The sequence below is a fragment of the Panthera pardus genome, unplaced genomic scaffold (assembly GCF_024362965.1).
Source record: "Panthera pardus isolate Hobbes unplaced genomic scaffold, ASM2436296v1 HiC_scaffold_26, whole genome shotgun sequence".
NCBI lineage: Eukaryota > Metazoa > Chordata > Mammalia > Carnivora > Felidae > Panthera > Panthera pardus.
The window spans coordinates 3,650,170-3,665,917 of record NW_026526832.1 but is presented as its reverse complement, the minus strand read 5'-3'; the positions used below and the strand labels follow the sequence as shown (position 1 = coordinate 3,665,917).

General features: G+C 47.4%; 1 protein-coding gene and 1 long non-coding RNA gene across 6 annotated transcripts in view; one reads left to right on the top strand and one right to left on the bottom strand.

Moving 5' to 3' along the window:
* Positions 1-199: 199 nt before the first annotated feature.
* Positions 200-7,961, bottom strand: LOC109264623 (uncharacterized). Of its 3 annotated transcripts, XR_002078811.2 has the most exons (5): positions 7,922-7,961; positions 6,528-6,574; positions 5,565-5,740; positions 4,698-4,754; positions 200-710 (listed from the first exon to the last, which is right to left on the bottom strand). It is a non-coding gene; the product is annotated as an uncharacterized LOC109264623 (long non-coding RNA). The 3 variants fall into 3 exon arrangements; XR_002078810.2 differs by lacking the exon at positions 200-710 and having other exon boundaries at positions 3,952-4,754; XR_008418007.1 differs by lacking the exons at positions 5,565-5,740; positions 6,528-6,574 and having other exon boundaries at positions 7,922-7,954.
* CHCHD5 (coiled-coil-helix-coiled-coil-helix domain containing 5) overlaps positions 7,582-15,748 on the top strand; it is a 43,538-nt gene continuing 35,371 nt past the window's right edge. The window contains exons 1-4 of one of the 3 annotated variants that reach the window (XM_019445016.2): positions 7,606-7,800; positions 8,855-9,012; positions 9,126-9,291; positions 12,142-12,318. In XM_019445016.2, the coding sequence (XP_019300561.1) occupies positions 8,861-9,012; positions 9,126-9,291; positions 12,142-12,165 (342 nt within the window). In that variant the 5' untranslated portion in view covers positions 7,606-7,800; positions 8,855-8,860 and the 3' untranslated portion in view covers positions 12,166-12,318. Of the gene's footprint in view, positions 7,801-8,854; positions 9,013-9,125; positions 9,292-12,141; positions 12,319-15,748 lie in introns of those variants that run through there. The other 2 variants (XR_002078802.2, XR_002078803.2) reach the window with 2 other exon arrangements.

Here is a 15,748-nt window from a genome sequence, read left to right as displayed (position 1 = left end):
GGCACAACATTGTACAGGTATCTAGAATTTACTCGTCTTGTGTTAAGTGGAATCTGACACCCGTTCAACAGCAACTGCCCGTTTTCCTCGGGCCATCATTCTAGTTTCTGTGAGTGACTAGATACCTCGTATGAGTGAAATCATGGCAGAGTTTGTGCTTCTGTGACTGGCTCATTTCACTTAGCATAATGTCCTTCAGGTTTACTTGTGTCGCATGTGGCAGAATTTTTTTTTTCTGAATAATATTCCATTATATGTATATAGTACATTTTATCTGTTCATCTCTCGATGGACATTTAGGTTGTTTCCGTATCTCAGAAATAATGTTCATATACTATATTTAATGTAATATCATCAAAATGCCATTTCCATATGTAATAAATTTATTGAGATATTTTACATTCTTTTTTCATACCAGTCTCTAAAATCCAGTGGCTGTTTTTCCTGTGTACAGTATTTCAGTGCATGGATATACTGTCGTCCCCTGTTGATGGGTATTTGGAAAGTTCCATTCTTTGGCTATTATAAACAGTGTTTGCAATACGTAACTTTGTTGTATTCACTTGTGAATGCATGCTCTTTGATGTTAAACTTCACTAATAATTCTTTCTTGAGTCTGGCTTTAGGTGTTTATTACTAACTGTAAGACAGATCGTGCTAGACTGAGAAGAATATCCATTCAAAGGATATCCTGGCTTTGCTTCATGAGACTGTTGGAAAAAAATAAGGAAAAATACATTGTACCTACTGGCTGATACTTCCACCTACTGTTAGTATCCCAGCTAAACTTTTTAGATTCATCACTAAAATTGACATTGGGGCAATTCATAGAGCTGAGACATATTTCACCAGTTTTACATGCATTCATTTGTATCTGTGTATACAGTTTTGTTCTGTTTTATTCATGTGTAGATTGGTGTAACCACCAACATAATCAAGACACACAACTATTCTATCACAAGGCTCCTTCAGGCTTTTACTTTATAACTACCTACCTCCATCCCCCATCTTTAACCCCTGGCCACCACTAATCTGTTCTCCATCTCTAGAATTTAGTCATTTCAAGAATATCAGAAAAAAATATATTGCATAAATGGAATCGCACAGTATGGAACCTTTTGAAATTGGCTGTTAACAGTCAATGCAATTCCCCTGAGATCCATTCAAGTTGTTGCATGTAGTTTATTCCTTCTTACTGCCGCTCAGCATTCCATGATATGGAGCACAGTTCTTCATTTGCTTTTGGGTTTTGGTGGATCATGCTTTTTGGTGTCCTAAGAACTCTTCAACCCTAAAGATGTTCTCCTATGTTACCTTCTAAACATTTTACAGTTTTATGCTTTACATTTAAATCTATGATCCATTTATCCATTTTGAGTTTTTGTGTAAGATGTGAGGTTCAGATCAAGATTCTCTCTTTTTTTTTTTTTTGTGCCAGAGGATTGGGTGATATATTCTGTATCTCTTGGAATGTTGGGTTGGTACAACACAAATCACTATATGCAGTAAAAGGATACAGGTATAGACAAGATACACATATGAATGGAATGTTGTTATAAAACAAATGTCTTTTTTTTTTCAAGATTAATATTTAGTTAAAAAGTTCATTCATTTTGAGAGAGAGAGAAAGCATGAGTTGGGGAGGGGCAGAGAGAGAGAGAGAATCCCAAGCAGGTTCCACATTGTCAGCGCAGAGCCCGAGTGGGGCTTGAACCCACGAACGGTGAGGTCATGATCTGAGCCGAGTCAAGACACTTAACAGCCACCCAGGTGCCCCCCCCAAAAGTGCATTTTTAATCAAAGAGCTATACACAAGATGAAGTAAATTATTTGTCTCTGTCAAGAATGTTGATATAACAAAAATGAATTGCCCTGCTGTGGTCTTTGAAAGTAACCTGAGTTTTATTTAATGGACATGCCATACACCCAAGTGGTTGTAACAGGTACTACAAGATCTATTTATAAAAAAGAGGTTTCAAGTATGTGTAGTACATCTTTTGATGGTAAGAAGCGTTCCTGTTGGGAAAATGTTACAATGAGGACAGTGTCAGTGGGAGCAGTACCCATGTGGGACCCACCAGGTGCCCCAGCCCAGCCCTGTGGTGTGGGTAAGGCAGTACAGGACTGGGGAAGAGACCACCGCACTGATGGAAGAGCTGGTACAGGCAGGAGTGCTTCACACATTCCCACAGGCTGTCCACACTGCCCTCGGCCTCCGATCAGTCTCAGTAAGTCTTTTGACAAAACTGCAAGTATTAATTACTGACAATGATACAGAGGGCAGCCTGTGGCAAAGGGATGTAGGTTAAAGTGCCCCCTGGGTTTTTGGCCTTGGTGTCCCAAGAGGAGAGGACAGAGACACCCAGGTGATGCGAGTGGAGGCAGAGATGGGAATAATGCATCTACTAGCCAAGGAACTCCAAGGACTGCCTGCGACCACCAGAAGCTGAGAGACAGGCATAAAACAGATTCTTCAGGGCCTCCAGAAGGAAATCAACTGCCAGCCAGCACCTTGATTTTGGACTTCCGGCTTCCTGAACGTGAAAATGCATTTCCGTTGTTTTAATCCACCAGGTTTGTGGTAGTTTGTTATAGCAACCTCAGGAATCTAATCCCGCTGAGGCTCAGCTCCCTAGGGAGCACAGGTTAGATAGCATGAGTTCTAAGTGTGCAATTTCCCAGGGTGCCTCCATGTGGACAGAGATTGGTGAGGAAGCCCAGACTGGCTGTAAGGGAACCAAACCACTTAATTAACCCTTTCCATGGTTCCTTTTCCTTCCCAAGTGGTGTAGGGTCTTACTTGAAACATCAAATACCACTTTTTTTTTTTTTTTTTTTTTTAAGGGAGAGAGAGAGAATCCCAAACAGGCTCCTCACTCAGCACAGGGCCTGATGTAGGACTTGATCCAATGATCCTGCGATCATGACCTGAGCTGAAATCAAGAGTCAGATGCTCAACAGAGAGCCACCCAGGCACCCCTCAAATACCACTTCTTGAAGGCAAAGCCAAGAAAGTGAGGGCAATGTTCTCTAATCTAGGATGGGTTTCTGCACACCTCCCTTTCAGCCTGTGGCCCACAGCTCTGGAGGACCTGGAAGAGATCGTCACTGGGACCCATTCATCAGCTGCAGCTTCTGAATCTGTATCTCCTATGCCTCAAACCCCATGAATCTGCAGTGGATGAGGAAGGCACAGGCAGTGCTGAGGAGGTGGCCAGGCCCACTGGGAACCCCAGCACCAGGCAGCAGCCCAGGGGAGGAGGAAAGAATTGCCCTGAGTGAGCGGTCAAGGTCTTGCCTAAGACCAGTCCCCAGGAGGCAGAACAGAGCCCAGCAGACCTCACCACGAGGGCACCACACCCTCTGTTCTGCAGCACACCCATCATCACCTAAGTTGTTAAGCTAGTGCTTGTCAGTTTCTCTAGGACAGAGCCATGACTTTCACCTCTTCCCAAACCCTCCCTCACCCAACACCCTTAATACAGGCCTGTGTGGAGCACAGCAGGACCCAACAAGTGGACCCTCTTCCAAGCCTCACTGGCCACTGCATAGAAGTGACAAATGGCTGGAATCCAGAAGCAAGAGGCAGGGATGGGATTCATTGCAGTTCCCAGGAATCCTAAGGCTTTGGGCTCTGGAAGAAAAAAACTGGGAGACATGGGATCCAGGAGACACTGGTGAAGTGAAAGTTAAGCTTCAAAGAAAGCATTCCTTTTTCTCCCTGTCTTTTTTTGTTTTTGTTTTTTTTTAAACTAAGGAGCTTAAGTGGCACCTGGGTGGCTCAGCCGGTTAAGCATCTGACTCTTGATTTCAGCTCAGGTCACGGTCTCAGTTTTCATCAGGGTCTGCGCTGACAGTGAGGAGCCTGCCTGGGACTCTTTCTTTCTCTCTCTGCCCCTCCCCTGCTCTCTCTCTCAAAATAAATAGACCTTAAAAAAAAATCCTGAAATTATTTTTAAAAATATGGAGAAAAGAGGCCAGGAGACACCCCCCCCCCACCCCGATTCAGAGTATATGGTTTCCTCTAACAATTACCTGTGCCACTATTTCCAGAGGAGGAGTGGTCCTGAAGCTCTACGTCACTAGCCACCTGACTAGTGAGAAAAGATGTAATGTGGCTGGAAGAACGTGACTGCTCACTGCCGTCCTCAGCCTGGAGATTTCACATGTATTGGGCTTGTCAGGATCTGCCTCCCACCCATCATGTCCTATAAACTTAAGATCAAGAGGGAGAGCTTCTAGAAAAGGCAAAATAGAAAAGCCCAGAAGATGAAGGTGGCAGTAAAGCCACCTGAGGGGACAGAAGGAGCTCTCAGAAGTCCAGGAGACCCTCTCCTAATTACAGTGCTCTTCTCATAACTCCATTAGGAAATCATTGACATACTCAGGCACCATCCCTTCCTGCCACGTGGGCCCCTCGGGGGATCAAGAGTCAGGACTCACTTTGTTGCCAGCTCACAGATCATCTGGTCAAAGTTGTTTCTGTGCTGCCATTAGTGGTGGCTCTTACTCTGGCCAGGGATCAAAGCACTGAACAACTCCTTCCAAGTCAGTCACATTCAACAAGTGCACGCTCCCATCCACCACCCGGTACCCACCCATCACACTCCCTGCCTCTCATCAAATCTGACATGCCCTATCTGGAGGACTATATCCTCAGTGACATATACAGAAAGACAAACACCACATGATCTCACTTACATGTGGAACTTGAAACAGCGGAACTCATGGAAACAGAATCGTAACTGCCAGGCCTGGGGTGTGGGGGAAATGGGGAGATGTTGGTCAAAGGGTATAAACTCAGTTGTAAGATGAGTCAAGTTCTGGAGGCCTCACTTGAAATCTGCTAAGAGATCAGATCGCAAATGTCCTCATCACACTTAAGAAATGGTACCTACAGGAGCTGATGGATATGTTAATCAGCTTGACTGCAGTAATCATTTCACAATGCCTACGTATATCAAAACATCACACCATATACCCCCCTTTTTTTTTTAGTTTAGTTTTTTTTGAGAGAGAGCAAGCAAGCAGGGAAGGGGCAGAGAGAGAGGGAGAGAGAGAATCCTAAGCAGGCTCTATACTGTCATTGTAAAGCGCAACGCAGGGCTTGAACTCACGAACTGTGAGATCATGACCTGAGCTGAAATCAAGAGTCAGACACTTAACCGACTGAGCCACCCAGGCGCCCCATTCCTTTTTTAACAGTATAAATTTTTGTCTATTTTAGTCGCTGCTGTTTCCCCAACAGCTAAAACAGTTCCTGGCACATAAAGCAGCACTTAATAAGTATCATTCGAGTCAATGACTGGGTCTCATCTTATCCTCACGCAATCCTGTGAGCATATGGTTTCATTCATTCCACCACTACTCTGCCAGACCCCATGCTATGGGTGGGTGGGTGGGTGGGTGGGTGGGAGGAAATCCAGTGGTGACCATAAGATAGATACAAGGCCCCTTCCCTTGTAAAGTTCCAGGGTCTTAAAGCAGGCAGAAAATAAGAAAACAATTACAATACTAACAAATTCTGATAAGGCTAGAAAGGGAAAGTACAAAGTGCTCCAAACCATCTGCTCTGCAGATGTCACTTCGGTTTCTGCTCACAAGGGCATCCTGAAGCAGCTGTTCCGGAGGAAACTGAAACCCAGAGAGCAGAAAGATTCTGTCCAAGATCTCTGATTCAAACCCAGGTCTGCTTCACACCAAACCCCATCGTCACTTAGGTCTGCCTGACATTTGATCCCTAGAGAGAAATTTAGTTACACTCTTGTGCTACAGGCCAAAATCAGCCTAGAAGCTTGGGGGCATAGGTGTCACACTCCCCAGAATGGATCTCTTGCTGGGGTCTTCATCTTCTCTACTTGTGAACCCAGATCTTTGAACCCCTTCCCTTGAGGAAGCACATTACCCAGACTTCCAGATTAGACTCGAGAAGTGGCAAGGGACAGGTTAAGATTTCACTTAAATGTGAAACATGAGGATTCAGTCCACATTTGAAGCCAAAATATTCTGCTATTTATGGGGTTTCCTCCCCTTCTCTCCTACCAGAAATACACTTGGAAGTTTTTGCAAGTAAGAAGGAGGGCTTTGGGTGAAAAGCTTTCCTCCCGTGCCCATGGCTCCAAACCTGTCCCTGTCATCTGAGGCAGGTTCAGATGGCCAGTGGCACAATCTTATACCAAGGGCCAACCAAGAGCAGCAAAACCGTAATAGCCTCCTCCAACAGCTCTCACTTATCCAGAACTCCTGAGGGTCCAGGCTGTGCCTTAAACTGTTCACATGCACTATGCTCTATGTAAAAGATGTCAATATCATCATCCCTACTTTACAGATGAGCAAGTACACAATACTCCAAGTAATTGTCACTTGCTCACAAGTAGCTCTTGCTCCTCAAACACCAAGATGAAGTGCATTTTATGTTCATTTTGGCCAGAGTCTGGGAAGACCCCCTACATATTAGATTGCTGGGCTGATGCTTAGTCTCTGCCCAAGGGATACTTGCGCCCAACCTCACAGATGGGGAAACATACCATCAGGCCTCACACTGGAGGACAGGACAGGAGGTGGAAACAATACCCTGCCAGGAGAAATCAGAAAGAATTGCGCATTAAAAAAAAAAAATAATAAAAAAAAATAAAAAAGAAAGAAGGGTTTCCTGGGTGGCTCTGTCGGTTAAGCGACCGACTTCAGCTCAGGTCATGATCTCACGGTTCGTGTGTTTGAGCCCCGCATCGGGCTCTGTGCTGACAGCTCAGAGCCTGGAACCTGCTTTGGATTCTGTGTGTGTGTGTGTGTGTGTGTGTGTGTGTCTCTCTCTGCCCCTCCCCTGTTCACACTCTCTCTCTCTCAAAAATAAACATTAAAAAATAAAAAAAAATTAAAAAAAAGAATTACGCATGCCCATAATCACATGGAGACATTATTAAAATCAAGTCCGGGGGCGCCTGGGTGGCTCAGTTGGTTAAGCCTCCGGACTTCGGCTCAGGTCATGATCTCGAGGTCCGTGAGTTCGAGCCCCGCATCGGGCTCTGTGCTGACAGCTCAGAGCCTGGAGCCTGTTTCGGATTCTGTGTCTCCCTCTCTCTGACCCTCCCCCGTTCATGCTCTGTCTCTATCTCAAAAAATAAACGTTAAAAAAAAAATTAAAAAATAAATAAAATCAAGTCCGGCCTGGCTCCTGGGCTTATACCTAGAAGGAGGGGGTCTGGTTGGGTAACCCAGGTACAGCCGGTGGGACGTCCAGGCCGGCTGGTCCCACTCTTGCGACCCCTCTTCCCGCCGCTCCGTGCGCGCGCACGAACCAGCACCCCGAGGGGACAGGGAGCGCTTGCGCAAAACAGATGGTAGCATCGCGGCGCTATGCAACAGACTCCCAGCGCCCAGCAGCCCGCAGCCACCGTGCCTAACCTAGCCACCAACGGGGCCACGCTGATGGACCGCAGTAACCACTAGCCACCAAATCCCAGTGGGTAACTAAGAACTCGCGCAGTAGCGGCCGCGCCTTACTTCCGGTGCATTGCGGCACCGCCCCCGCAATCCGGAAGTAGAAAGAGGTACAACAACCGAGTCAGACTGGGAGCCCGCGGTGGCTGCGCAGGCGCTGCCAATACAGGCGGGACCGGAAGGAGACACAGGGCGCCGCCATGACAGGTTGGTCCTAAAGGGAACGAGGCAACTTGCCGGTTCTGTAACCGGAAAAAACGAGGCAGGGACAGCTGACCTGGGCGCCGCCATGACAGCCTGCACCGGAAAAGGCGGGGCTCTTCTCCCTGACTGATTTCCCTCCGGCACCGGCCTCGAGATGTGAGTAGTGGGAGCGCCTACCTCCGATCTGCCGCTTCGCCCTTTCCCTTCCCCAGTGACCTAAACCTAGGCCCGCACTCCGGGAAGAATTATTGGCCTCTTTGTTCCTCGGAGAACCTACCCTTAGGGCCCAGCGCCGTCTATTACAAGCTCCATCTCCGCGTGGAAGAGAGAGGGAGGTCCCGCCCTCTGAACGTTTAGGCTCCGCCCCTGTTTCTCGTAGTAACTGAGGACTTTCAGGCCCATCCCAAACACCCAGTCCCTGCCCCCAGGATCTAAGCTCTGGTCCCTCACCCTGCAGACTTCAGGATTGTCTCAGGACTTTTACGGTTTTTATACCCGTTCTTAGAGCTGCGGGCTCGTCCCCCTAGATCACCTGACCATACCTTTTTGAACCTGCAGATCTGTGCAGTACCCCAGACCTGCCTTGTAGTGCCCGCAGACTTTTTCTTAGACCTCTGATTCCGCTCTGGATTTCTAGATCTTGTTCCCAAGAGCTTACTTCTAGGACCCTCCAGAGCTGTCCCAGAGCCCCATCCTCATCCAGGACTTCCACATCTCTAGAACTCTGAGACCCACCCCAGGATCCCCAAACCTACCCCAGGGCCTCAAGTCTCACCTCCAGTAACCCTGTCCTCAGGCCTAATCTTGAAGACTCTCTGGTCAAGAGACGCTTCCCCAGGACCCAAGATCTCACCACGTGGGCTTACAAACCTCTTTTTAGGAACTCCCAAATCCTTTAGGGTTCCCAGGTTTTTTTCCCCTAGAATTCAGTATAGTTAGGGCTCTGTTGAGGGATGCCTGGACTCCCAAGACCCTTCTTGCACGATCCCAAGGCTTGCCTTTGAATAATTAGGTCTTTTTCGGAAAAGATCTCCACTATCTTCCCAGAAGCCCTCCAACCTGTTCCACATTCCCCAGGGCTCATGCCTTACCTCTCCCTCCACTTCCCTGACCCTATCCCAGGATCCTTCAGACTCCCTAGTGTTCCTGCTTCCACCTCCAACCCAGACCAGAACTCCCTTTCTTGTCTGTTGCCTGGAATTATCCTCAGCCCATTATGTTCCACAGGCAGGCGGCCCTGGAGGTCACTGCTCGCTACTGTGGCCGGGAGCTGGAGCAATATGGCCAGTGTGTGGCGGCCAAGCCTGAGTCATGGCAGCGGGACTGCCACCACCTTAAGATGAGTATCGCTCAATGCACATCCTCCCAGTGAGTGTGGGCAAGTATGAGACAATGTGTGGCGGGAGGCAGGGGGCGAGGTGGGCAGTCTGGAATGGAAGAGGAATGGAAGTCTGAATGCCTGAAATGCCCTACCTCCACAGCCCAATCATCCGGCAGATCCGCCAGGCCTGTGCTGAGCCTTTTGAGGCCTTTGAGGAGTGTCTTCGACAGAATGAGGCAGCAGTGGGCAACTGTGCAGAGCACGTGCGCCGCTTCCTGCAGTGTGCTGACCAGGTGCAGCCACCACGCTCACCCTCGAATGTGGAGGTGAGGCAGGGGCTTATCAGTTCTAGTTGGTCTGACTAAAGACCTGGGAGTTATCCCCAGCCCCACCCTACCCCCCACACAGACCTGCGCTGTGTGCATCCAGAATCCAGAACAGGATCATTTCTTGCCCCTTCCCATAGCCCCTGCTTTAGTCCAGCCACTTTCCTGACCTGTTCACCTCCAGGATCCCTGCTCCAGCCTTTTCCTTGGTCCCCCTGAATCTCGTCTTACTTGCCTCCATACAGTGGCCAGAGAGAGCATAGAGGAACTAAAAATGAATCACATTACATGTTTGCTTAGAGCTCTTCAATAGCTTCCCATTCACATTGAGAACAAAATCCCAGGTCCTTGCTGGGTTCTTTGTGTTCTTCCTCAGGCTTCCTTACCTGCTCTCTGTTCCCTTCCTCACTGCCCCTCAGCTGTACTGGGATGGGGGTGAGGGGGGTAAGTCTTACTCTCTTTAATGAATATAGTACATAAACAGATATGCAGTATAACTATGGTATTAAAATTTTGTGGGTGACTGCAATTTTTTAAAAAAATGTCTATAAAGACCTCATGGGGAGCAGTAATAAAAACAAAGTTGAGGGTTGCCTGGGTGGCTTAGTTGGTTACGCATCCAGCTTCAGCTCAGGTCATGATCATGCGGTTTGTGAGTTTGAGCCCTGCATCGGGCTCTGTGGTGACAGCTTGGAGCCTGGAGCCTGCTTCAGATTCTGTATCTCCCTCTCTCTCTGCCCCTTCCCTATTCTCTCTCTCTCTCTCTCTCTCTCTCTCTCTCTCAAAAATAAATAAATGTTTAAAAAAACAAAGTTGAGAAACACTACTTTAGATGTTCAGTCTCCCCCCACTGGATGGACTGTGAGCTCCTAAGACAAAAGTCACATTTTGTACCACCTCCCTCTTAACACCCTCTCATTTGGGCCTCCATGGCTCTGTATTATCCCTTTTAATCTATTCTCTCTGATAGTTCCAGAGCAGTCCCAGAGGAAATCTGACCATGTTCTGCTTCCCTTAAGAAACTTTTCCATGACTCCTCATTTCCACCAGGCCAGATCTCAGTTCTGGAACAGCTTATAGGTCCCTGCATGGTGTGGACTCTGGCCCCACCACTCCCTACTTTCCATCTCAAGCCCTGCGTTCCAGCCCCAGTGAACATGGGTTATTCGAGTGCATGCATGTCTGTCCTGCTGGCAGGCTGTTACCCAACTGTTTCCTTCTGCCTGGACTGCCCTTCTAGGCCACCTGGCTACTTGCTATTCCAACTTAGATATCACCTCCCTCTGGAAATCTCCCATGCTGGCCTATCCCCATCCCCAGGCACCCATGGTCTCTGAGCTCCCTCCATCATGGCTTATATCTTACTGCCTTGTCACTGCTTCATTTCTATTGCCTGTTGCAGAGAAGTTCTTGGCTAAATGTTGAGATACCTTTCTGACAGGCCCTGTAGTCCTTGTTCTGTTTTGTTTCATTTTGATAAGGCAGCAGTAAATGAAAAGTTCAGGCCCTAACAGCCGACACTAGCACGACTTTTGTTTTTTTATTTAATGAATATAATTTATTGTCAAATTGGCTTCCATACAACACCCAGTGCTCATCCCAACAAGTGCCCTCCTCATTGCCCATCACCTACTTTCCCTCTCCCCCACACTCCCACCCTTCTTCAGTTGTTCTCTGTATTTAAGAGTCTCTTGTGGTTTGCCTCCCTCCCTCTGTGTCTGTAACTATTTTTTTGTCTCCTTCCCCCATGGTCTTCTGTTCAGTTTCTCAAGATCCACATATGAGTGAAAACATACGATATCTGTCCTTCTCTGACTGACTTATTTCACTCAGCATAATACCTTCCAGTTCCATCCACGTTGCTGCCAATGGCAGGATTTCATTATTTCTCATTGCCAAGTAGTATTCCATTGTATATATAAACCACATCTTCTTTATCAGGACTTTTAATTCTTAGAGAATATTTAGTAATTTCATACCGTTCACATTAGTTTCTTAGTCTATATGTTGGTCATACGTTAGCATTGTTTTTTTTTTTTTTTTTTCCGAGTTGTTTGGGCATGTGAACAGTAAAGACCTCACCTTCCCATCTTAGGGCTAGTTGTTCCCTCCCTACATAAGCAGCCAGCCTCTCCCTGGTCTTCCCTGTGGCCATCCTGCCCCGCCCCCCAAGTCTACTCTCCCCTGGCGGCCAGAGGAACTTGTAAAAATGGCAATTAGGTCACATCTCTCCCCTTTACAGCCTTGTCATAGCTCGTCAGTGCACTCAGAATAATTACCACCACACCTGCTCCTCCTCCCCATCTTCCTCCTTCTGGGTAATGGCATCCCAGGTTCAGCTTTCCCCACCTGATTGCGGGCAGCGAGATGCCAGTCTCTGTTCTCTGCTCTGCAAAGTGGCAAACATGTAGCCAGTCTCATCTCAGAAAACATGATATAAGGACGTCTTATGTTCATGTAGCTGACAGAAGTGCTACCTCTACCTCCCCCTCCACACACCCTGATTTACTTTTCTTCGTAGAACTTACCCAGTTGACATATTTTTAGTTGTTTGTTTGTTGTCTGTCTCTTCCTCGAGTTAGAGATTTGTGCCTGCTTCATTCAGTGCCCTGTAACAACGTTACGGAGGAGGTGCTCAGTAAATATAGTAAATGGAGCCTTCCCTGCTCCCAGTGACAATTCACTGTGTCTCACGCGTTCACATGGCAGATGGCATGGTCATCACTTAATACTTTCCCCCTCCAGACTGTGGACTTGGCAAGGGCAGCCTCTGCTGCAATCTCCCCGGTGGTGGTCCCAGGGCCGGGCACAAAGTAGGTGCTAGTAGATGTTGATGTGTTTTTTCTATAGGCACAGCCGCTTCCTGCCTCCTGAGGACTCTTTGAGCCGTAGGAAAACTAGACGTGAGTGGCCACTTGATGCCCCCACCCCTGAAGAGTGGCCAGGTGAAGTCATGAGGACCCTGGATGTGGGTCTTGCTTCTCTGGACAGCAGGACTTACAATAAATAAAGACTCTATATACCGGGCTTTGATTCCTGCCTTCAGCACCTGAGGGGCCCCTGGAGAGCTGGCTGGGCAGAAACCCTGCTCCTCTGTTCCCCAGCTTCACTTACTGTGCCAAAGAAGGACGTGTTCACCAGGGTTAAGCTGACTCCTCTTCCCTTGTTAACTCTGCCAACGGCCACTTCCTGTCTCCTGCACAGACATGGGAAAAGGCTCTCTCTCCCTTCCACTTTAGCATTTACCAAGTCTTTATTGAGTGTTTACCTGAGGCTTGGAGGGCAATAAATATCACACTTCTTTTCCTTCTGAGTTTTGAGCCAGTTGTGTGATAGACATGCACACTAGGCGATGGGGCTAAAAATACTGGCTTTCTTATTGAAAACGGCTGCATTGTGGAATGTGGCTTAGAGTCTGCTGCCCTGGACTTCTGCCTTCGTTTGTGTTCTTCCAGAGTCCAACCCTGAGAACCGGAGAGCAGATAGTATATTTGGAATGTGTGATTCCAGAAGCATTTGGAAGGGAATGGGGAGGTGAGACAGGAAGGCAGCCAATAAAAGGTGCATTATCAGGCCAGTCACCACCGTGGTCAGTGGGCTCAATCCAAGGGGCAAGGAAGTTGGGCTATAGATCATCAACTCCCCATCTGTCACTGGGGCTGTTGCCATGGGTGTTGACCATCTAGCACCTCTGCCTGTGTTGTCATGTGCCCTGCCATCAAAAGAGCCCTGAGCGGAGAGTAGTGGAGAATCAAGTAAGCATTCAGGGCCCAGAAGAATGCTGAGTGGATGTGGGCAGGGACCAGCAATGGCTGCTGCAGCTCCTGAGCATTTCTCCTCAGGAGTCCGTGTTCTGTGGGCCCAGCTATTTGATTACACGCTCCCCAGCAGGGGCATGTCCTAAAGGACAGAAGGCAGACAGACATGTATGTAGGAGAAAGAACCCCAGGTGCCCAGTTGGTATGCCCAGGACCTGCAGCCAGATTCATTCAGACATGTCGCTTCCCCCTGTGGGTGACTCCAGACTTCCAGAAATTAGAAGTGACTGACCAGTGATGACTGGACTGACTATTTGAAGCCTAAGTCTTGTGCTCTGGCTTGGAAAAATGAGCTAGAGTGTCTCCTCAGGATTTGATCGTTAAGACAAAGAAAGTTGTCACTTGGCTTGGGAGCTGAGGTAGAAGTCCTGCCATTGGGGTTGCAAGAGCTAACAGATGCCAGGAAGCCCAAAGCAGGGAAAACCCAGGTAGAGGGAGGACTGTGATTAGCTTCTGTGGTCCCTAAAAGGGCTGCTTGGGTCCTGCTGGCTTTCTGTTCGCAGCTCCAGTTTTCTTGGGCTGTGGATTGAGTCCTCAGATTCTTTGTATTCAGCCAACCCCCTTTGCCTGGGTAAGCTTGAGTGGGGTTCTGCTCCATGTAGCTAAAGGAACTGTGATAAGAACAGACAAAACAGGTCGAGACTATGTAGAACCTCTCAAAGTGGCCTCTCTCCCAATAGGCTAGACCAGCTTCCTTATCTGGTGGTATCAACGGTCCAAGAGAGCAAAAATGGAACCGTCAAGGTCCATTTTTACCACTTTCTGTTGGTCAATGCAAGTCACAAGGTCAACCCAGGTTAAAGGGGTAGGAGACTCCACCTCTTGATGGCATTTGGCTGCAAGGAATTTTGCCCACATTTAAACTACCATAGGAACTTTAATAGTTTCTATTCCTGTGGTGAATTGCGTTTAGGAATTTTTCACATGATCTAAAATTTCGAACTGCCATAAAGTTGTTCATAATAACCTCATATAATCTTTTTAATGTCTATAGAATCTGCAGTGAAAGCTGCTTTCTCATTTCTGACATTGGTTATTTGTACCCTCTTTGTTTTCTACTTATTCAGTCTTGATTAGTTTACCAATTTTAATCTACACAGAATTTACTTTTGGCTTTGTCGATGTTCTTTGTGTTGTGTATTTGTTTTTAATTTAATTATCTTCTTTATAATTACCTTTTTTATCTTTCTGAGAGGGAGAGTACGTGTGTGCGCACGAACACACGCATGCGCGTGCGCACACACACACACACACACACACACACACAGCAAATGAGGGAGGGGGAGAGAGAGAGAGAGAATCCCAAGCAGGCTCTGCACTTTCAGCACTGAGCCCAATGTGGGGCTCATGAATGGTGACATTATGACCTGAGCTGAAATCAGGAGTCAGTCACTTATCTGACTGAGCCATCCAGGCACCCCTGTTTTCTACCTTTTTGAAATGGAAGCTTAGCTTACTGAATTTTAGCCTTTTTTTTCTTTAATGTTTATTTTTGAGAGAGAGTACAAGTGGGGGAGGGACAGGGAGAGAAAGACACAGAATCTGAAGCAGGCTCCAGGCTCTGAGCTGTCAGCACAGAGCCCAACGCGGGGCTCGAAATCACGAGCGGTGAGATCATGACCTAAGCCGAAGTTAGATGCTTAACCAACTGAGCCACCCAGGCACCTCATCTTTCTTCTCTTCTAATGTATGTATTTAAATTTCCCACAAAGCAAGCCTTTCTGTTTTGCATTTTTCATTGATCCCAGCTTATTTAGAAATTTAAAACTGTATTTCTAAATTCCTAAGCATATGGGGATTTTTCTAGTTATCTTGCCTAATTGCAATTGGGCTGGGAACACATTTTATATGGTTTCAATCTTTTGAAATATGTTGAGACTTTATGGCTTGGCATAGGGTCAGCTTTTGTTAATGTGCCATCTGTGCTTGGATCATAATCCTTGGTTCATGATGCACTATCTTAGGTTGGGTTCCCCCATAAATAGACTTTGAGGCAAGGCATTGGGAGATGACCCCAGAAAGCCCTGGTAAGGCTGAGGGAAGTGAAACAGGAAGGGAAAGCAGTACATCAAGGCTGCCTTATCAAGCAGATTATCACTGGGCAACAGCTTAATTCTCTGGGGAACTCTGGGAAACAGTGGAGAACATACCTTCCCACTCAAGAGGTGGGGGGTATTTATACACTAACCCCCATCAGTCATTTAGTTCAGGGTCACTTAGGGGACTGGAGTTTCAAATTCCCTGCTGCTTCCTGTTTGTCAGATACAGAGGCAGAGTGGACTTCGGTGGAGAGAAAGCTCTCTAGCAAAGAGCAGCTGCCTCAGTGCAGTTCACTTCAGTGGTAGCCACCCTGTGGCCATTCATTACAATGGCCACCACCCATTGCCACAGCCGCCATTGCCCCAGCCTGTCACGGCTGCCTTAACAGCAGCCACCATCATCTCAACTTCCTTTGCTGCCTGTCGCTGCTGCTGCCACCCATCACTGCATCCTGTCACAACTGCCATTGGTGGAGGTATTGCAATAACAGGAATGCTTTCAAAATGCTTGACTCAGTTCACAAAGAATGACTACCTTCAACCAAGTAGGCCACCTAGAAGTGGTGGGCATGAAGGCTGAGGGAGTATTGAGAACAGTGT